Source organism: Diabrotica undecimpunctata, chromosome 7, assembly GCF_040954645.1.
Source record: "Diabrotica undecimpunctata isolate CICGRU chromosome 7, icDiaUnde3, whole genome shotgun sequence".
Lineage (NCBI taxonomy): Eukaryota > Metazoa > Arthropoda > Insecta > Coleoptera > Chrysomelidae > Diabrotica > Diabrotica undecimpunctata.
This window is the reverse complement of record NC_092809.1, coordinates 70703504-70727684: the sequence shown is the minus strand read 5'-3', so window position 1 is coordinate 70727684 and position 24181 is coordinate 70703504. Positions and strand designations below refer to the sequence as shown.

At 34.1% G+C, this 24181-nt stretch overlaps 1 protein-coding gene across 1 annotated transcript in view; it reads right to left on the bottom strand.

Annotated features, from left to right (window-relative positions):
- Positions 1-24181, bottom strand: part of Oseg5 (intraflagellar transport protein Oseg5) — a 154801-nt gene that overhangs the window by 36301 nt on the left and 94319 nt on the right. Inside the window, exons 4-9 of the mRNA XM_072537501.1 lie at positions 16499-16726; positions 13234-13607; positions 6744-6907; positions 3822-4016; positions 3498-3759; positions 1145-1328 (exon numbers count right to left, since the gene is read on the bottom strand). Of these exons, the coding sequence (XP_072393602.1) occupies positions 1145-1328; positions 3498-3759; positions 3822-4016; positions 6744-6907; positions 13234-13607; positions 16499-16726 (1407 nt within the window). The remainder of the gene's footprint in view (positions 1-1144; positions 1329-3497; positions 3760-3821; positions 4017-6743; positions 6908-13233; positions 13608-16498; positions 16727-24181) is intronic.

The following is a 24181-nucleotide window of genomic DNA, read 5'->3' as shown; positions in this document are numbered from 1 at the left end:
CGCCTTATACGTTGTAATCGGACCAATAGACCCGGAGATACGTTATAGTGTCGTTGTGGCATTGATTTTGTTTCATGTTTTCATCTTAATGTATACATTATTCTCTAACCTTTCGTTTAACGCTTCATACGTTGCAATTGGACCAATAGACCCGGAGATACGTTACAGTGCCGTTTTGACTACACCGCCATCTTTGTTTTTTCTCTCTACATGTTACCCGTTTCCTTCCCGCTCGTTTGACACCTCATACGTTGCAATCGAACCAATAGACCCGGAGATACGTTATAGTGTCGTTTTGACTATGCCGCCATCTTTGTTTTTTCCCTCTACGTGTTCCCCGTCCCCTTCTCGTTCGTTTGACACCTCATACGTCGCGATGCGACGAGGGGTCGCGCCTCCACTTTGAAAAGAGCCAAAAATGCCCAGAATGTACCTTAGATTTTGGTGGTTACGCTCCATAAGAATAACATGGGGCGCCTCCACCAAATCGTCGTTTTTGGGCTCGAACTGTCCTAGCTCTTTTACTTAGTGGATAGACTACATAGCAGTCATCCACACATAACCACAATTGATTGGTTTGGGATTGTGAGCTCATACTTATATCTGGGATCATTGATCACAAACAAAGGGTAACTACAGGAATAAATAAAACGTATATGTAATATAGTAATAGTCGCCATAGGAAAGATGACTAAAATATGGAAGGACTCTCAAATTTCACGAACTCAAAAAAAAATAAGGTTGATGAACTACCTAATATTCCCAATACTGACATACGGATGTGAATCTTGGACCCTAAGACAAGCGGAAACTTAAAAAAAAAATCACAAATAATATTGATTTACTTTACATGCACTAGAATTTCAAGAAAGTTTGATGTAAAATGCTTAGGAGAGGGTACCTTGTGCCTTCCGTTTAGGTTTAAAGTTGACCCCTTTTTGAGCCAGTCTGGTACAGATAACACTGTAACATTTTCTTTCTTTAAATCTAGCATAAAGCGAAACATTTGATGACATAACAACTAAGGATGAAAGGAAGCGAATATTCGCTATTTAAGTATTTTGGATATGACAATGATAATTGATTGTTGACTTTAGCTACTAAATGTACTTTAAAATACCTACTACTACATACTAATAAATACCTTTATATGTTGCAAAAAGTAAACTTTATCGTAATGGTTGATATTTGCAAAAGCCTCTTCTGCTATATCTATTGTATTTGCACTTGATTGAACAGCAAGAATAGCAAGACATGCCCATGTGGTCTCATTGTTTGTTGAACGACATAGATTCAACGCATCCGTCCATCGATTGTCCAATATACATCTGAAAATAATATATTAGAGAGGTGAAAAAATAGCGTGTTACTAGAAAAAGTAACAGTTTTTAATAAATCATTGTTTTACATTAAATAAATATAAATACTGCAGAGATTTAGAAGATGTTTGTTTTAATTTACGAGTATTTACAGTTTTCTAATATTAACACTAAAAATACAATTAATTTATAACAATTATTTAATTAAAAGTACACATTTACTTTATCGACTGACCCTAAAATCTAAATTGTCCTAAATTGTATTTCTTTATATTTCTGCCTATCTTTTCGAACCGTTTCCAGAATCCAGTCGAATCCTCTAGACGGCTAGAAGTCTTCCTTCGAACGTCAGAATATCGGGATCTTTATCGAACGCGTTAGAATCGTCGATCAGTAGCGTAGCAAACTTATTAACGATGAGTATTATTCGAACTGATTGCAAGGTTTAATCAAAAACAAGCAAAAATGGTTGCATTTGGCTAAGTGTTGTTTCACCATTTCCAGATCCATTTTTGCAATGGCCAAAATTCCTATTCAGATGTAGCCACCTCGGATTATTTTCTGTTCGCAAAGTCGAAAACTGGGTCAATGGTCAAAAGTTTTCCAACCGTGAAGAATTGATGCCCTTAGTTAATGGCTGCTTTGAAAAATAAGACAGTTCATATTATAAAAATGGTATAGAACTTACTGAACATCGCGGGAAAAGCGTATAGAGCTGAAAGGAGATTATGTTTAAAAATAAACATATTTGTTTCCAAAATTCTTGTGTTTTCTCTAGTGGTACTTCTGAGACCACCACTAATTTCAAAGGACAGAACTCAGACGAAAATTTAATTTCACTAAAAGTTCAGGCAAGTGGGACGATTAACGTAAAGCTGTGCCTGAATATGATAAGGAACTGAGAATAGCAAAAATAGAATCGGAGACAATATTGCGAGGAGATAGAATAGTATGCAGAAATGTCAAGGTTCCAAAAAGTTTTCTCAAGGGACCCTCAGATAAGTATTCCCTCGCTCCAAAAGGAGTTAGGTGAATACAATCAAAATGGTGAAAATACCCCAAGTTTTTAGTTTGCATAGGACCAGGTAACCTGACTTAAGTTTCTAGGGAAAATTGGCGTATGGCAAAAGAAGTGGTGAAACAGGATAAAATCAAATGGGCAATCAACCCTTAGGATTTATCCAATACTTCTACAGAAGAGAAATTAGCTTCTGGAGAAAAATTATGTAAAATACTGCAGGCTAGCTTAGCACTGGGGTACTTACCAATAGAATGGAGGCTAACAAGAATGGCTTTTATATCCAAACCTTTCAAAACCGGACAAGAAAAAACTAAGTCTCTGAGGCCGATGCCGGTTGACAGTCCGGTACATCAGGCACTGCAATATCTCGTACAGCGGGTGGTGTATGTTCTAGAAAAACAAGAGGTGATGTTGGGTGCATTTTTTGATATAGAGGGTACATTCGAAAACACCTCCTACGAAGAAATCACAGGGACTATTCGTCTAAAATGAATAGACGAAACAAGATGGATGCATGGTGAGGAGCTGTGTGATATACGCAACATTACTGATGGACAATCATGTTCTGCTTCATGTGGATAAATTGGTCACCTTAGCAGAAGTTGAAAGTCATGAAAATAACCAGAAGTACGAATTTAGAGTGATTGGGTCCTCTAAAGCTAAATGGTACATGTCTGAATCTGGTGAGTAAAGTAATGTACCTTGGGGTAACATTAAACTCAAGGGTTACTTGGGATCAGCAGATAGAACGAGTACGTAACCAAGAGAACGGTAACTATATTAATGGCAGTCAGACGCACTCATGGAAAAATGTTAGGTTTAAAATCAGACATGTTATATTGGATTTATAACATGGTGGTAAAACGTATAATTACATATGCATCAGTGGTATGGTGGCCAAAGGTGCATCCAAAAGTGCAATTCTCAAACGATCCAAAGACTTGCTTGTCTCGAAGTCACAGTGGCTGTCACGGGCACTCCGACGGTAGTCATGAAGGCCCTGCTCGTCCTTCCACCTTTACATATAATTAAAAGTGGGAAGACAAGAATGGGATATTATAAACTGCGAGAAAACCTTAGCAACGTACCGATTAGATAAATTAGAGATACAATTAATTAAGTTATTAAAATTTTATTGAATCGATAAACTAACTTACTTATGCAGTAGACTGGGAAAAGGAGATGTCGGGACATTAATAAGAGATCCGTCCGCTCTTCTCACCGAAACAATATTTCCAACAAAATCATTTATTCTAGGACTGCTGCCCAATTCAGAGGAGTCATTGTAAAAAGAACATAACCTCAATAGCTTGGGATTAAAGCAAGCAGTTGGGCAATACCAAATAACCAGTTTTGTATCCTGAATAGCTGCCATTATATTGTCAGTGGCATTTAATTGAAAAGATTCAATTTTTCTTCCTGCAAATTACTTATGTTTATCTATACATCTTACTTGCTTTTAACGTTTTGTAAAAACTTACCCAATTTGGTAAAAGTCTTGTTTTGTGATCTTACGTTAACCAAAAATAGATCTCTTGTTCGATCTAGAACTGCCAAATTTCTTGACAATGTTTCTCCCCATTGATCCAGTGATATTTGCATAATTGGCGTGGAGTGTTGAATCGAGGTAGATTCTGCCGAGGTTCTGTTATTTGATAAATCTACTATATGAATCGCTGAAATAAATAAATATTTTTAAAATTTAAGTTGTTTCTGACATACTTTTTACTTTGTCACAATAATGTCTAATCACATTAAATAAATATAAATGTGTGCATGTATATATATATATATATATATATATATATATATATATATATATATATATATATATATATATATATATTCATATATGTCTTTCAGGTTAAACCGCGTCGATTATCATTGCCCCCGAGCTTCCGACATCCTCTTCAATGTCTTCTTCAAGTCTTCCGAGGTCTCAGACACTACTACACTGATCACTAATCAATGCATTACTAGTACGTATTTCTGCTCTGTATGTTAACACTGGGAGGACGCATTAATCAAATACTTTTCTCTTTAGGCATGTGAGCAGCTCACTTTTAAAAGTTTCTCTCAGTTTTCCATATGCTGCTCACACAAGACTGATTCTTCTCTTTTGTTCATGGGTCTGATTATCCCTGCCAATCATAATTTGATGACCTAGATATTTATATTTATCTACAAGTTCTACTTCTTGCCCCCCTCCCAATACTGATGTTCTGGTTGGGTATCAAATTTTTCAATATTTTTGTTTTCAGGATGTTATTATTTAAACCTACATTTTCCGTAGCTTTAACGAGTTCCTGTACCATGTCTCTTAGTTCTTGTACCATCTCTCTTCCCATTCCTAAGTAATTAGGTATTTTGACTATATCATCGGCGAAACATAGGTTGTTTAAATATTCTCCATCTATTTTTATTCCCTTTGTCAGCCAATCTAAATTCTTAAAACATGTTCCAGCACAATATTAAAAAGATTAGGAGATATTGGGTTGTCTAACCCTAGCTCTATTTGTATGCGATTATTATTAGTATGTAATTTGACAGTCGTTGTTGCCTGTAGGTATATATTGTCAGTTGATTGTATCTAAAAGTAAATTGTCAGAAGTATTGAATCAGTTGCATGACGGTGCATTAGGTGGACACTTTGGTATTACGAAGACTCTGCTAAAGGTTCGAGAACGGTTCTATTGGGTGAACTGTAAAGCAGATGGTGATGGAAATGTGAACTGTGTACGACCAGTAATGGTCTAGTTTGTAAAAATCTATGAAACAGTATAATGTTGGTAGTCCTATGAAAAGAGTAGCAATCGACATCGCAGGTCTATTTCTATAAACAGATGATGGAAATAATAAATATATCCTGGTAGCTATGGATTATTTTACGAAATGGACTGAGGCCTATGTGATACCAAATCAGGAAGCTGCTACCATTGCAGAGATACTGGTTAAAAAACTCTTCCAATAAACACCTGTCCAAAGTTTTATCCGAACATCAAAGAGATTGGGAACAGCATATTCATTTATTCCTAATGGCCTACCGCTCGGCCGTGAATGAAACTGCAGGGCAGACTCCGATCTGTCTGATGTTAAGTCGTGAAGCTCGTTTACCCTGCGACCTAGAGTTTGGCTACAGACCTTCCGAAAGACATATCGCAAGCGAGGAATATATCGACCGCCTGAAGTTAAGAGTGAACAACATTCATGAACTTACCCGACAACACATCCAGATAGCCAGCGACAGAATGAAAGATCAATATGATTCTCAATGCAAGAATGAAAGTTTTGAAGTAGGTGATCTTGTTTGGTCTTATAATCCACAACGTCTTCGAGGCTTGTCTCCTAAACTGCAAAGATAATGAGAAGATTCGTATGAAATTAAAAAGAGAATAAATGACGTAATATACCGAATTAAGAAGTTACCGAACGATAAACCAAAAAACTGTTCATATAAATCGTCTTGCATCTTTTGATGGCTCAAATGAAACAAAAAAAGTATGGACGATTCAACGTGAGATCAAAAATGACCGGCGACGAAGCTTTAAGGAATCAACACAGAATATCACAGAATTTCAACAGGATCTTTTTAGTGTTCCAGAAAACGTCTCTTTAGCCCACTGTGTTGCTCAAGACCTCGAGATAACTAAAGGAATCTCGTTTGTATTTAATAAGTAGTTTGGTCGCTTGGACGAGTTGAAATGTCAGCAGCCGTAAGTTGGAATAATACTGCGATTAGAAGATGGTGACCAAGAAGTCTTTTACAGGCAGGGCAAGCTACGAGGACATATGGCGTTCGTTAGATAATTTGAAAAAAGTCTTGTGCAAATATGACATTAAGAATTTGGCCTTACCATATATAGACCATGCACTAGAAAATGTGGATTAGAAGATTGTCACAAGCATACTTGCAGCGATCTTCCGAGTGTACCAATTACTGTCTGTTGTATTATTAACCTGTGCCCTTCAAAGACAGTCGACTGTTATTTCTTGCTGAGGGGTTTATGCAGAGCTGGAGAGTCTTGAAGATTCCGCCATCCTCGGCCTACATATAGAGTTGCTGATAGGAACGCTTATATCTAAGAGGGGAGCAGTGTAACGAACAAGCTAATTTCGACGTGCCCCATATAACGGTTGGATCTCTTAGAATGATAATGCGTGTTCGAGAATCTTCAAGGTATCGACCGGCGTACAGAGCGAGGCGTCCATACAAGCGAGAATAGAGGTGGATAATTCTAGATAATAACTCCAGATAATTCTAGAATAGTGTATTCGTTATATAAATGAACCGCTTTTATGAGTGAGTTAGTTGATAATAGAATATTGTATTGTAAACTTTAAATAAATATTTTTATACAAATTAGTACCGTTCATTTTATTATTAAACACATTGCAATACTAACTTTTTGAATCGATTGAATCTCGAACTGCTAATGTATCGGATGACAATGTTATAAGTGCATTTTTCAAATGATCAGGTCTCATGTTTGGCCATCTCGGAGACGCTATTAGCCTTCCTTGATAGTTGTAAATGCCAACAGTAGTTTTTTCCACCACCAACATATGTCTAAAACATAATGCTTTATTTATATAGAAATTATTTACGGTTTATTGTTAACCTGGCGCTTTAAAAGTAATGTGTATCATGTCAAAGGATATATGGGCTCTTAGAAGCCTTAATGTGGACTTTAACTAGTGTAGGGATGACTACTAGAACTCAACAAACGGGAAGAACATAACAATGTAACACTGGTATGGATTCCAGGCCATCGGGGTTTAGAAGACAGTAGACCATTTGGACTAGGCAACGGGAATGATCGCGAAGATACATTGGAGATTTTGTGGAAGCAAATCAATTAGTAATAAAAAACACCTGGTTTTAAGCTACACCCAAGGAAATTGTATACCTAGAAATCTCCACAGGATTCTGTGGGAAGGATTCTAAGAAATCAAATTCATTACATGCTAGTAAATAAGAGGTATAGGAACGGCTGTACATCTGTCAAAACATACCCGGGGGCAGACATAAATTCTGATCATGTACCAGTTGTAGGTAATTTCAAAGTCAGAATGAAGAAGGTTACAAGTAAGTCGATGAACAAGTATGATGTTAGAAAACTGAAAGATCTTAATGTTCGACTGAAGGTGAGTGAAAACCTCAATACAAAGGTTCTAAAATGCAGAAATGCGGGAAATGTAGAGGAAAGTCTGACCATCATACAAGCAACAGTGAGAGAAATAAAAGAACAACACCTAAAGAAAGATACAGAGAAACGGAAATCGTGGGTAACCGATGAAATACTTCAACTTATGGATCAGAAAAAAAAAAGAAAATCTCCAAGAATATAAGAAAATAGATACCATCGTCAGAAGAAAGATAAGAGAAGTCAAAGAGAAACAGAAAACAGAACAATGTCAAGAAATAGAGCAGTATCAAAGTCGATATGATCGAACTACAATATCCATGGAAAGGTGAAAGAAGTAGCTGGAAAGTTCCGAAGACGCAACAGTGGAAAAATAACATATGATAAAGGCAATCTTGCCATAACCAAAGAATATAAAAAGAAAGTATGGGAAGAATACTTGAAGAAACTTTTTCACGACCTTGGAACAATACAAGAACCCACCATTGAAGAAAATTCAGGTCCCGAAATCCTACTAGAAGAAATAACGGCAGCCGTCAGACAAATGAGTAATGGAAGAATGGAAAGGCACCGAGACTTGATGAAATTCCTGCAAAACTGCAGCTTAAGTTATTAGATGCAGAACAAATGAAAATAACAACTGAAATATTTAATGAAATATACAAAGCAGGCAAAATACCAGTAGAGTGGCTCCAATCGGAGTTCATACCATTGCCCCAAAAACCAGGAGCAAAACTTTGTGAAGACTACAGGACGATAAGCCTAATGAGCCATCTGATGAAGCTGTTTTTAAAAGTCATCCACAAAAGGATTTACCGGAAATGCGAGTAACAAATTGCGCCCTATGAGTTTGGATTTGTGAACGCCGTTGGTACGCGAGAAGCTTTATTTAGCGTGCAGGTAATGTTTCAGAAATGTAGAGATGTCAGCTGTAATATTTTTGCATGCCTGATTGCCTACACTAAGGCTTTTGATAGAGTCAGGCATGAACAAATGATGAAAGTGCTGAAGAGGACAGGGATTGATGGAAGAGACCTAAAAATAACAGCTAACCTGTATTGGAATCAATTAGCGGTGCTCCGAATAAATGGAGAATATACAGATCAGGTCAAAATCTTAGGGGAAGTGAGACAGGGGTGCATAATTTCACCACTTATATTCAATGTGTACTCGGAGCACATTTTTGAAGAGGCTCTAAAGGATATTGATGAGGGCATCTCAATAAATCGAGTCAAGCTCAATAAGCTGCGGTATGCAGATGATAAAATAGTGTTTTCCAATACCATAGAAGGGCTGCAAAACTTATGAACAATATAACGGAAACAAGTAGAACATATAGACTGAATATAAACACCAGCAAATCCAAGCTAATGATCATCAGCAAGGAAAACATAATTGTACCAAATCTGTATGTGAACCAAATGAGAATTGAATTTGTCTCACAGTACAACTACTTGGAAACTATATTCAATGAGTCGTGAGACAATACCCAAGAGATTGATTATATATCGCATCGGAAAGGCAAAAAGTGCATTCTTGACTAGGAGTTATGTGTTCAACAGCGATGACCTCACTCTATAAACCAAAATAAGGCTCTTAAATGTTATGTGTGCTCAGTGCTTCTGTACTGTTCTGTACGAAGTAAAAACGTGGACATTGAAGGCGGAAACTCTATCAAAACTTCAGGCTTTTTAGTTATGGTTATACAGAAGGATCCTAAAGGTACCATGGACAGACAAAGTCACCAATAAAGAAGTACTGCGGATGATGAACACAACTGCGGATTTGGTCAACATTGTGAAGGGCCGTAAGCTGCAGTACTTGGGACATATAATGAGAAATAAAGGCAAATATAAGCTACACCAATGCATTTTGTGAGTAAAATTGAAGAAAAAAGGGCCCCAGGACTAAGGGAAGGTTTGCTAACCTGAGAGCATGGTATAAAAAGACCTGAACACAGCTATTTTGTATAGCAACCAACAAAGTTATCATAGCCAGAATTATCGCCAACGTTCGGAACGGACAGGCACCCCAAAAAGAAGGGGCTATTTCATGGAGACTTACGCTACAGTGTCTTTAACAGAAAAACTGAAACAGTATGTTACCCTTACATATGTGCCAATTGGCTGCAGTACGAATGGTTTATAACAGATAGCTTACGAATACAAAATAAAGAAAATTCTGTGTTAAGACCCAGAGAAAATGCCTTTATTATGTATGAACAACAAATCGCTGCGTGTTAAGTTTAAGACGTAAATAAATATGATAAGTCAAGTGAGATATAATTTTTGAAGCTGTAAGAGTATTTTTGCGTACGGATAAGAAAGTTGTAATTGTCATTTTGTTTGCCCTTAGCCTGCGATATTTCTCACTAAGCTACACCAAGGTGCTTTTTCCCTTTTTCGGATATATATCACCAAGCGGCATTTTGGTAGGCCGCAGAATAATTTTGGTCTAATAAAAGAACTTTTAGATCCTTTTTTAAAAAGACGAGCAGATATCTCGTAACCAACAATTCCCTTATGCTCTGGAACCCACAACAAAGTTGCTTAAAAGACTGTTTAAAAGCTGTTACGAACTCTCAAGTTGTAGACTTCAGAACAACTTAGCTATTCGGGGTAATAAATATTTTGGCCGGAGCCGGATTAAGGTAAACCGATCTAATAACAGCCCAGTTAAGGAATGTTTGACTTAAGATGTAAATAATAAGAAAACAAAATAATAGGGAAAATGGATTTAAAGTATATTTAATAGCTTAATGTTCTCTTTATCAAAATAATTAATAAAAAATGAAAAATGTGTTTTTTATTCGCCAAAAAAAAAAAAAAAATTGTTGACACTAAAATGCAAAAAAACTTTAATTCCGGACTATATTGAAAAATTAGTGGTAATTCCGGCATTATGGTGATCTAATTCCAACCTGTATATCAAAGGAGTTATTTTTTTTTTGTTTTAAATTGTATGCACAATTTTTTGTAAATATTTATTTTAATATTTTCAAAATGGGTAAAAAAAATACAGAAGCATAAAAACATCATTTTTATATAAAATATTCATAGAAAAACTAAGTAAAATAAAATGATGTACATACGTAATACATTTTGAACCTAAATTAAATGTTTTTGAAATTAAAAAAAAACAAAAAAATACTTTCATAAGTTAATTGGAAATAGAGTTTTTTCATTTATTACATAAGAGCAAAGAGCTATGCAAGACTTACAAATTATTTATCTAAAGTACAGAAAAAAAATCACTTTTATTAATGGGCAGAGGCGGTTTAATTAAACAAACAATTTCCTCTGGATCATACTAAATAATATCATCTATCTCTGGCCATCTCCAATGATTTCTTATTTTTTCCATAGCTTTGATTTTGAATTTATCTTCTGGTATATCTTCTACTACTCCTGGAAAATGTTTCTCTTCGTAAACTACAAAGACGTAGCCACCTAGTTTGTACTCGCCTACCTCTAAATCCGTGTGTCAGAACTACAATTGAAATTTAATTTTCTTTTTATCTGCCCCATGTATCTCCCCTCTTTGTTTTTCTTCATTCTCACTGTTTAGCTTTAATTTGACAGCTTTTAAATTTTAATTTTTCTGTTTTATTGCTATTAGATTCTGAATTCTTTTTTCGTGATTTTAGGTGCTTTATTTTTTTTTTCTTCAAGCTTTTGTTTTCTCCTTGCTTCCTTTTTTTCAGCTTTTACTCTTCTCTGGTCCTCCATGAAATCATCAAAAATCGCTACTATAGGTGTTAATTGTTTTTGTAGCCTTTTTTTTGGACGTTTAAAATATTTTTCTGGGGAAATAAAATGTATTTTTAAATGTCGTTGGAAATTTTGCAGGAGTACAAAATACAACTCAGCAGAATTTATGGGAGACTGATTTTGTGCCAGCTCTACTGTAGAAGTTTTTGATGGTAACTTCTTCTTAAAAGGACCAAAATCAGCAGTTGAGGAAGGAACGTCATTTTCTTTTAAGTAAGAATCTGTATCATCAATGTTTTCTCTAGTAGCTGCCAAGTTGATGGATATCTTTTAGCAAGAGATGATCCTTCAGCATATATATTCTCTGAATAAGACAGATGCAGCGATTTATCTGGGATGTTTTCTTTATTGCTAACTGCATTTTCTACATGCCAGGTGTTTGTTTCAAGATTCAAGAGATGGATCTTCTACAACATCTGTGATGCCATTTTGACTAAAATAACCATATTCTTTCTTGAACCAATTTCTTATCATTTCCTCTGTGACGGAGGAATGGCTAGCTGCCAGATTTTGCGACACACTAGGTCTTACTTCCGGATGCTGAGTTAGGATGTTTTGGTACCATCTATTTCCAGGAATTCTATACTTAAATAGATTGGCTCTGTTGAGATTTTTGATGAGCACTGCTACGGTGTTAATAAGCTTATCGCGTGTCACGGGACTTCATCACTAGTTAAAGCGGGCTCTTCCAATAAGTTTTTGTTTCGTGCACGTACTTTTGCATTCTTTTATCTTTTAATGTACTTTTTGGTATACCACACGTTTTTAATGCTTTATAGGCAGACATACAGACTTTTCATGTCATTTAGGGCCCGATCCAGTAGCTCTTATGAATATTTTTGTCTTTGCATTGGTTTTTTAGTTCTGACCATGATTCTAAAAAACAATCAAATGTGAATAATTAATTTTCGATTTTTTTTAAAAAAATTTTGTAGATACCGTGTAAACTTGGGTTAGGTCGGAATTAGAGCAGATGCGAAATATAATAAAATCTAATACAGCCCAGAATAAAATCAAATTATTTTAATGTTTTTTTGTAATTAATAAATTTTCATACTATATACTTATTTTAACTTAGCAGGTAAGTTACAAAAAAAAATTTTTTTTTGGGAAAAATTTCGTGATTTTTTTCAATTTTCTGCCATTAGAAATAACTACCTGACTTTCAGTTGTAAACTTTTTTGCTTTTATAGAAAAAAAAGTATGTGACGGAATTTGGTAGTAGGTACGTTTTGGGTCATATTTATTTAAAAATAGGTATATATTAGTTTTTTTCTAAATAATTTTTGATATTGAAGAACAAAAAGTTGAATTGAAAAAAAACACCAAGTTTCGTAATTACGGCCTAGCGGACCGGAATTAGATTAGCTACTAAAATTGTGCCCTAATACCGGCCTAATCTATTTTTGTAAATTCTACTATGTTTTGGCTCAAAAACTAAAGTGTTTGATAAAAAATACAACTATTAACCATTTCTAATGAAAAAATTACTGCATGTAGGTACAAAAATATTTTCTGTAATAATTTGCAAGCAAATATTGCAACCAATGAAACCAAATGCTTACCTGTAACGATAAGGATTAACGACCGCTCTCGAACTGATTGCGTCGCTTGATTAAATCTAACTGATTAAAACAAAAGCTAAAAGCTAGAACATGCCACCCCAGCATTTATATACACCAAAATGGCCTAATAAATTTCTAGCTAAGATACACATCCGCCATAGTATTGTTTAACCAACTTAAACGTATTTACAAACGAACTTCAATTTTTTGAATAGGCCGGATTTATATCACGAATTTGTATAGGCCGTTAATAGGTAGTTTTACCTTAGGCTATTCATTAATCCAGTTAGGTATTCATAAAATGCATTTTGGAAATATTAAGCATTCCATTAAATTAAATTTAACCCTAAAAGTCGATTACGGTGAGCATGAAATAAACATCAATGCGCTACTGTATAGATAAAAAATACGTACTTTTCTGCTAATAACAATAAGATAACTGATCCATCCTTTAAGTCGAAAATGGCTGGAGTATTCCAATTGTTAGTATTATAAATGTAACACTGAGTGGGAGTAGTAAGCACCAAATTTTCATATCTCATCGCCAGCTGTATAACTCGTTCAGGTAATTCCAATTGTTCTGTTGTGTCATCCAAAATATTTTTAACAGTAACAAGCTTCTTTTCGGTTACCAAAGCGGTATAGTTCTGGTAGTGGACTTCTCTTTCAACTACGTGGGCAAATAACACTTGGCCATTAGCGCAGGCACCAGCAAGTTGAGTTCCGTCTGCAGACCAGGCCATCTTGTAAATACAGCCAGTGTTAGGTTTGTCTAAAGATCTGGACCACTATAATTAATTAGAGTTAATAAATACTTGTACCAATTTCTGTATAATGCATATAATGTGCGTCATACAGTCACAGTGACGCGCGATATAAACAAAATTTACAAAACTTTTAACAATAATGTTATGTTTATAATGGCGTCCAAAATTTATTTATTTTAAAATAAAGTATTGGGTACTTGATAGGGTCGAAGAGGAGATAGAAAAAATACCCAAAGAAGATGTCATATTTGTACTAGGAGACCTCAATGCCCAGATTGGAAAAGAGGACTTTTTACAACAAATTGCAGGAAAGCATACAATACACGAAAACACGAATGACAATGGGCAAAGACTATGTAACCTAGCAACAAGAACAAATTTGTTTATAAGCTCAACAAAATTTGAACACCCTAAAATACATAAGGTAACATGGAGGTCACCAGATCAGAAAACATATAGTCAAATTGATATAGACCACTACATGGTCACAGCCACTATAAGACAAAAAGTTAAAATTGAAACAAAACAAAAAAACCAACATAAAAAGTGGAATGTCAATAAAATGAGTAATGAAGAAGTAAGAAAAAAATATGAAGAGACAGTAACCAGTTCAAATAAAAGAGAAATATACAGCAGAAGATATAAACACAGAATGGGAGACGATCAAAAAATCAATAGAAGAAGGTGCAAATATGCAGATAGGTAAAAGTCAAGCTAAAACAAAAAATGGATGGTACAACCAAGAATGTAGAGAAATAACAGGAAAAAAGTGCAAGCCAGAAATAAATGGCTAAGAACAGATAAAGAGGAAGACAGAGAAGAATATGAAAAATTAAGAAGGAATGCTAAGAAAGTGATAAGACAAAATAAAAAAAAGAAGATGGGGAGACAAAAAAATGCAGGAAATAGGGTAGGAAAGCACAAACAGAAATACGAAAAGTTTTTACAAAAACATTAAAGAACAAAACAAAAAATACAAGGGCAAAACAAACGGAATAAAAAATAAAGAGGGAACAGTGATAATAGAGGACCAAGAATACAAGTAAGTATGGAGAGATTACTACAGAGAGCTCTTGACGGAGGAAACAACAGAAGAAGAAATGCATAACGAGGAGGAAACGGTGCACGAAGAAGAAGCAGATGAAGTAGATGAAGTAGACATCGAAATTTCAAAAGAACCAACATTAGAGGAATTTGATGAAGTAATACAGAGCAGCAAAAATGGAAAAGCCCCTGGTAAAGATGGAATTAATATGGAACTAATAAAATACCGAGGAAGGGAACTAAGAGGAAAAATACTGGCACTATTGAAAAACATATGGAAAGAAGAGAAAATGCCAGGGAATTGGGAGGTAGGGCAAATCATAACAGTACATAAAAAGGGAGACCAACAAATCTGTGAAAATTATAGAGGAATAACGTTAGTAAATACAACATATAAAATATTGACATCAATAATAAAAAAGAGGTTATCAAAGATCACAAAGAAGACAGTAGGACAGTACCAATGTGGATTCACAGAAGGAAGATCTACAATAGATGCAATACACACAATATAACAAATAATGGAAAAAGCAAACGAGTATAAATTAGAATTGGAAATGTTATTCATAGACTTCAAACAAGGCATTTGATTCAATTAAAAGGAACGGATTAATGATAGCACTTAAAAAATTAAAAATTCCACATAAACTCAGAAAATTAATAGAAATGACAATGAGAACTACAAAAATAAGCATAAAGACACAAAGAGGAGAGACAGAGGAATTCAGTATAAATAAAGGGATGAAACAAGGAGATGCCTTATCAACAACGCTATTTAATCTAGCATTAGAATATGTACTACGAAATATAAATAAAGGAAATCTCAGAACAAAACGTGGTCAAATAATTGCATATGCAGACGATATTGCTATTATTGCAAAGAACAGAAAAATAATGAAAGAAATGTTAGAAGAAATAAGAGAGAAAGGGGAGGTAATGGGGCTAAGATTAAATCAAGAAGAGACAAAAATATTAAGATTAGGGAAAAAAACCAAGGAAAGAAAAAATCAAAATACTAAGTTCTGAGTTTGAAGAAGTAGAATACTTCAAATACCTAGAAGTTATAATAAGCAAATCCGGAGAAAGGTAATCCGAAATAAAAGAAAAAATATTAGCAGCGAATAAAGCTTATTTTGCAAACAAAAGATTACTTAAAAGCAAAACACTGACTAAGAAAACTAAGATGAGCATTTATAACACCATAATTAGGCCAATATTATTATATGCAGGAGAAACAATGACGATAGTTAAAAAAGATGAAGAAGACTTAAGAATAGCAGAGAGAAAGGTTATGAAAACCATACTAGGACCAATCAGAATAGAAAAAAATGAATATAGAAGCAGAACAAATGCAGAGATTAAGGAAGAACTTAAGGAAGACATCGTAACTAAAATAAAGCAATGCAGAGTTAGATGGTTAGGTATGCAGTGACTTACGCAATGAGAGAATGGAATCCAGGAGGAAGAAAGAGAAAGGGAAGACCGAGATCAAAGTGGCTGCAAGAAGTTGAAAAAGACCTCCAAAGGGCAGGAGTCAGAGAATGGAGAGGAAGAAGAACTAGAGACAGGAAAAAATGGAGAGATATTGTCAAGAAGATAAGATAAACAAAAGATACTGATCCACTCAAGAAATAGGATCTAGAAAGCATTCGCGGTTAGCCATTATATATATATATATATATATATATATATATATAATATATATACATATATATATATATACATATATATATATATATATATATATATATATATATATATATATATATATATATATATATATATATATATATATATATTGGGTACTTGTGTATATAATTTCTTTAAGAATATATTACAATAGAAAGCATTTTTAAAAGTATACTTACCCCCGAATAGTCGCATAACCTCAAAGTATTGTATGTACCGGCAGCAAATAGATCACCAACGGGCGACCATGCCACTGACGTTATGTGATTTCCATGAAAACCGCTTGAAAACATTAAGCGCCCTTGACTATCCCATACACGATACTTGCAATCTTCTCCACCAGATACTATTAGCTCGGAAACTGAACTCCACGCTAAGCATAGGACAATAGCATCGTGTGCTTTCCACTGAATTATAAAAATATCGTATAAAATATTAAAAACAGAAAATATTTGTTCCTTAATATACAATATAAATAAGATAAACCGACCTAATAACAGCCCAGTTAAGGAATATTTGACTTGTATGGCAGGAGATGTAAAGGTAAATATTAAGGAAACAAAATAATAGAGAAAATAGATTTAAACAATATTTGATAGCTTGATGTTTTCTTTATCAAAATAATTAATAAAAAAATGAAAAATGTGTTTTTGTTCACAAAAAAAATGTTTTCAATTAAATGCAAAAAACTTTAATTCCGTTGAAAAATTAGTGGTAATTCCGGCCTGAATATCAAAAGAATTATCTTTTTTTTTTGTTTTAAACTCTACACGCAATTTTTTGTAAATATGTATTTTAATGTTTTCATGGTCGGTATAAAAAATACAGAAGCATAAAAACATATTTTTTATATAAACGAGGCATAGAAAAATTAAATAAAATAAAACGATGTACATACGTAATACCATGTAATACATTTTGAACATAAAAAAAAACAACAAAAAATACTTGCATAAGTTACTTAGCAACAGTCTTTTTTTTCATTTATTTTTAATTTATTATTATATTTTATATTATAATTAATTAATTTTTTAATAATGATGTCGTATTCTTTCCATAGCTTTGATTTTGAATTTCTTCTTCTTAGGGTGCCTGTCCGTTCCGAACGTTGGCGATCATTCTGGCTATGACGACTTTGTTGATTGCTATACGGAATAGCTGTGTTGAGGTCTTTCTATACCATGCTCTCAAGCCAATATATTCTTCTTCGTCCTAGGACCCTTTTTCCTTCAATTTTACCTTACAAAATGCATTGGAGTAGCTCATATCTGCCTTTATTTCTCATTATATGTCCCAAGTACTGTACCTTCAGGATCCTTCTGTATAACCATAGCTCAAAAGCCTGAAGTTTTGATAGAGTTTCCGCTCTCAATGTCCACGTTTCTTCTCCGTACAGAAGCACTGAGTACACATAATATTCAAGGAGCCTTATTTTTGTTTCTAGAGTGAGGTCATGGCTCTTGAACACAGAAATCATAGTCAAGAATGCACTTTTTGCCTTTTCGATGCGACATTTAATCTCTTGGGTATTGTGCCACGACTCATTGATTATAGTTCCCAAGTAAGTGTATTGTGAGACTTGTTTCTGTTATTTTATTCATTAAGTTTTGCAGCCCTTCTGTGGTATTGGAAAACACTATTGTACAGTGGCGGATCCAGAAATTTTTGTAAGGGGGTGGGGTCACGGGTCTTGAAGGTGATTTTGATACAGGATTTAGACTTTTGCACCTTTACGATTGATCTGATTTGTACTTCATGTAAGGGAACCATTTTCTAAATAATTATTTTAAACGATATATGACAGTAAAATCAAGTGTACAAGACTGTTCCTCTAGGATTTTCGGGGTCGTCCTCTTTTCTTCCATGCAATAACTCAATGTAAGTGTAAACATTAATGAATGTATTTAACATTCCTAATAAACTCTATCTTATTGTTGGATATCCGATATCAATTTGTAAAAACATTAATTTATTCCTTATTGCTCTACGAAGTGGAAACATGGACTCTTGGAATTACAATTATGAGGCGTATAGAAGCCTTTAAAATGTGTGTTTTTCGAAGAATGCTGAAGATTTCGTAGACAGAGCACGTGACCAATAACGAGGTGCTGAGAAGAATGAGGACTGAGAGAGAACTACTGAATATTGTTGTAGCGTTTTAAATTTGGTGGAATATTTTCGTTTTTCTGTTTGCAAATGAATTTTAAAACGATCAATATATTATGGCATTTTAAGTTGAGATTCTAAATATCAAGTTTTGGTATTCAGCTGTTTTTGTCTTTTGTCGTTAAAACGCAATAAACTGGAATATTTAAAAGTTGTTTCGAGTCCCCTAATATAATATTGCAAGTCAGGTATACGGTTTTTCTAAGACGTATTAACTGAGAATATTTTTTTGTCTTTGTTTACATTAATATTCCCCTATTCTCTGTATGTATTGTGAGGTAAAAAATTTCCAGTTAACCAATTTTAAAGTAAATACCCAAGAAGTTTTTTGTCGGTTCGTTGCTAAGAATGAGGCCAAAAAAGGGTAGATTGTTTGTTTTAAGTTTGTAGGCAAAAACTAGCTGTGAGACGTAAAGGGAAATTTATTTTGCGTTGAAATTTGTAAAATGTAAGGCATCGAGAGGTCGACATTTAAGCCCCAAGCAGAGCAGACAGAAGAGATTTTGAATCGCGAGTCGATTCAATTTTTTTTGTGTAATATCTTAAGACCGGTTAAGGTGATGATACTCTATGCAATGTGGCAGTTTAGATCAAAGTAATCACCCATAAGATTTGTGCAGTACACCGGCACTGATGAAATTTGGAAAATGTTTATATAGAATGTCCCCGTCGACAGCTTGATTTCCTCCATCAAGTTTCTGTTCCAATCGTTCCTGCCTACGTATGGAAATGGTTTATTTTTATTCAAGTTGAGAGTTATGTCCTTTGCAGCTCCAGTCCCATAGATGTTAACAAGTTTTTTTTTGAAAGTTAAGTGCTAAACAGTGAAATCAGGTAACAATTAACATTTTAATTTTAAAGTAAAGACAGACATTTTTTTGCTAAAACAATAATTGCTTTCATTAAAATTTAAAGGATTTGTAATAAATAATAAATTGTAAATTTTATGGTTTAACAGCTGTCATTTTAATTGTTTTTTTTTAATATAATGTTAACATATGACAGCTAGCTTTGTTCTTTTCGATATTCATTTGTTTTGTTTGTTTAAAAAAAAGGGTTAATCTCTGTGCGATAACATTTGTAAGTTTTGTAGTATCTCCAACCCCTTTGTAAACGAAGTTTGTAAACGGACACATGTAAGTTTTTTATTCTGTATTTGGCAACTATTTATATAGTATATTTTTTGTGCCATTTTTATGTTTGATAACTGTTTGTATGAGACAAAAATAAACGTTTGATTTGTTTCTCTGATCCTTTGTTTATTTTAGTTTAGAAAATCTCCTAACCCTTGTATGTATTTTTGATTTTAGGGAAGAAGAAATTTTCTTTCTTTTTCCAGCAGGAAGTTTTCTTCGAAGCGGCGTCCAAATTTAAATAGCTAGAGGTAACCTTGTCTGCCATATCTTATTTCATTTTGTCCAGGAGATTTATGTAAGTACCCTTTCATTTTTTTTGTAGCTGCTCCCATCCGACCCATTTATTTCACTTATCCACGACCCCAGCTCTCCAACAACCAACTGAGTGTCGTACGCACTAGTAGCATTTATTTTGCTTGCCCTATCTTCGCCCCATAGTTTTTGTCCCCTATTTCTACCCCTATGTTCGTACCCTGAGGTAGGCAAAATATTTTCGTTACATTGTAAACAACAGAAAAACGACTTATCTAGAACATATTTACAGAGAAGAAAAATATAACTTTCTATGACTCATAATGAAAGAAAAAAAAGGTCCAGGAAGAATAAATGCTCTTGGCTGAAGAATGTAAGAGACTGTACAGGCATGGACACACATTCGATACTAAGAACAGCTCAAGATAGAGAGCAATTTGCTGTAGTTACAGCCACCCTTTCGTAATGAAGAAGAAACCTTAAGAATAAGTGAAGGGTACAGGCAAAGAAGGTGTTATGTCAATTTTTGCAGAAAATGAGTTTCTGGACCCCTCTGTTAGCCAGTGACCTAGACTACCATTCTATAAATCAATCACTGCTGTAAACGTGTTCAGTCATGAATAATAACATATTTTAATTTCTCTAGTCAGGCTAAGAAGGTGGCAAGTCCGCGCGGTCCCGGCGAACAAAGTGCTTTGTCAGGATGTACACGTAAGCGTCGGCTGATGCTATTACATCGGCAAATTCCAGCAAATTTAGTAAACAAACGTGTTTTCCTCAGTGAACTTGTGTTTATTACAAAAACTAAGTAATGGAGAGAATTGACCCTGAAATCGTTGATAACGACATTTCGCCTTCAAATAGAAATAGTAAAAAAAGAAAGAAGTATGGAAAATTGAGTGATGTAAATAAGTTATTAAATTTGAGAAGCCATACTATGGGTGAGGACTGTAGGTGTATTAAAGTGTTTTGAGCGTGTACCAGAAAATGCTAGGAACAAAATCATCCAGAGTTTTAATCTACTCAACTCAGTTGATGAGCAGAATATATATCTGTGTGGTTTGATAACGACCCTTCCAATCAAACAACGAAGACCAAGGCAACAAGAACGAGATGCTCTTCTTCACGATGCTTCCTTCCGGTACCGTGTAGAGTTGTAGACAATATAAATGGTCATGCTGAAGATGTTGAAATATGTAAAAAGGCATTTATATCTATACATGGAATAGGCCGAAGAAAGTTAGCCGTGCTGCAGCAATCATTAAAACTAACAGGAGATGCACCAAAAGATCGTAGAGGTAAGCACACTAATCGGCCACACAAGCTCTCTATTGAAGCAAAAAGTACGATAAAAAGTCATATTGGATCGTTTAGAGGTCGTAAAAGTCATTACAGTATGCATGATACGGTTAAGGTATACCTACCAGAAGAACTAAATATTAAAAAAATGTTTAATATGTTCTGTGAAAAGTTTCCAAATGAGAATGTGTCATATGAAACTTATAGGACCATTTTTTCAACCGAGTTCAACATATCATTTGGATACCCTAGATCTGACACATGTAGTCAATGCGACGAATATTTAGCTAAGATTAAAAGTCTAGAAGCTGAAAAACTCAATTTATCGCAAACAGAAAATTTGAGGCAAAAACTAGAGGCAGATATAAACCGGCTAAACATAGAGAATAAATTACACAAAACGAAAGCAGAACAATTTTATAAAAGTAAGAGGGACGCAAGAACACGTAGCCAGAAGTTGATTTCCACGGAAGCAATCTGCATCGATTTTGCAAAAAATCTTCCGGTTCCGAATATTAGTACGAGTGACGTCTATTATAAAAGGCAGTTGTCTACATATGCATTCAATATCCATGTTTTGTCTACATCACAAAGCATATTTTACATTTATCCCGAAACAGTTGGAAAAAAAGGGAGTGATGATGTCTGCTCTTTGCTACATCATTTTGTATATAATTATCTTAACCCTGAAGTTCGTGAACTAGAAATATTCTGCGATTCCTGTGGAGGACAGAACAAAAATTACACTATGTTTCGTTTTCTACACTATGTAGTGCATGTAGAAAAAAGACTAGATTTGATTAAGGTTACTTTTCCAATTAGAGGCCATTCGTACATGAAGTGTGATAAAGATTTTGGATTAATAAATCAAAAAACACGAGTGGAACTCCCAGAACAATGGCAGGAAGAATTCCGAATGGCTAGAAAGAAACCCTCTCCTTTTCAAGTGGAAAACGTTAAACAAACGTACTTCAGAACCTGGACAACATTCTTGAGTAGACGTTATAGAGGAACATGTCCATTTCCTTCTAGTCCGATTAGGGAAATGAAAATAGAAAAAGAACATCCAAGGATGATACTTCACCGAGACAGCTACAATGGTGCGTGGGAAACTACTGTTGTTACTGATCCCAAATTTAAAACTAAAATCAAATTAGAAGGCAACCAGTTTAAACTGCCTGATCACTTGTATAAAAGTAAGATACACATTTTTACCTTTGAAATATTTCTGTAACAGGAAAATTTCTTTTAGCGCTTTTACCCATTAGTAAGATGAAATGGAAAAATCTCCAAGAGCTGAAGATATTTTGTGGCTCAGCGGCTCAAGACTACTTTAACCAGTTGCCATATTTGTAGAAGACAAACTGATGACCTTTGAGCTTTATGATTATTGCGGTAAGCTAGACAACCTCATCTATATACGAATTGACCCTAATTTTTTTTTGTTCTAGGATGAATAAAGCACTCAATACCTGAAAAATTTTACCACATCCTCTTTTTCATAAGGACGCCTTTAGTTTTATTTACCTACATTTTAAGTTTACTGTTACAATAAAAATATTATGTTTAGTAAGTAGTCTATAATAAACACCTTTTTGCCCTGTAAAAATTGCAATTTTCTACAAAATGTTTTATTACTTTTTATGCATTTGTATTTTGGCTATTCACATTTAACTGTCTAATAGGTAACATTCCAATACATTATTAAAAAATTTGTCACTTTTTATTTTCCTCTAATAAACAAACACCAGAGAGTCCAAACCTTTAAAACCGTTTTTCTCGAAACTTGTTTTTTTGACATATCACCTTCTTTGCCTGTACCCTTCAAGTGCAAACAACACTTTATTTAAATCAATTTATTCAATAAAAAACATAATCTAATTAAGGATTAGTTATTTCTATAATTAGGCATATTAAGCTATAAGTGAGTGAAATATTTTTTTACTCGGTATTGAAATTTTTCTCATGAATTGTCAACAACAACCGGCAACGAGTGGTAAATAAAAGTTCAGTGATTAAAAATACTATAAGAAAAGTAAATATTATATAATTTTATAAAAATGTATTCTTTTCGCCTATCCGATTTAACAAATCGCTGAATCCACTATGAAATCTCTTGTTCTACTGTGAAATATGCAGTAAGTAGTTGGTCCAATAATATCTTGGAAGGTAGAAGTAAAGATATTGTCTAAAAGGGGTAAATAAATAGATCTTCGGAAATATTCTTCGCAAGAGTTAGCAGATTGGTTTTGACGACAGGTTTGACGAGTAACTAGACTAACGAGTAGCTATACGAGGCATCTTTAATTCAATGTCTAGTTGTTCAGCTATTTGTTTACTGCATAGTAAAGTTTGCTAAAAACAGATTCAGCATTTGATCTTTTATTTTAAAGAATGCCTTTAGTGTCCACTATGGTCTCAGTAGCCTACTTAAAATCTAATTTTGGTCACTGAAGAAGACGACTAAGTGATACAGTTGTACCTAAAACATCACTAAGACAAACTACTGTTTCACAGTTTCACAAATACCTTGGACAGCAGCCCTCAGTTCCTGTATTTGTATTCACTAACGTATCAGATAGAGCTACTGCAACAACAATATTCACTTTGATATTTATTATAGATAAATTATAAAATGTAGCACACATTCTCAACAATTATAATAAATATTCAAATTGCAAACAACCAATTCGTAGACAAAACTGAAGATAAGAAATACCTAATACAAAATAAAAATGTGCTGATTTCGTGCGAAAAGTCATGTCATGATCATTGAATGAGCAATAATGTGTGGACGGTAGTTCTATCTCATTGATAATCAAACGATTCTCTGGCACTCAAATGACGAATTGACAAAATTTGAAAATCGCATAACTCTGAATTCGTGGAAGTCTTAGTCGAGGTATTACTGTATTTAGAATTGTTGATTTTTTTAAAGGGCAATTTAAAAGGGCTTCCATATAATTCTACATTTACCCCTAGAATAAATGAGTTTGAATCATTTCAACT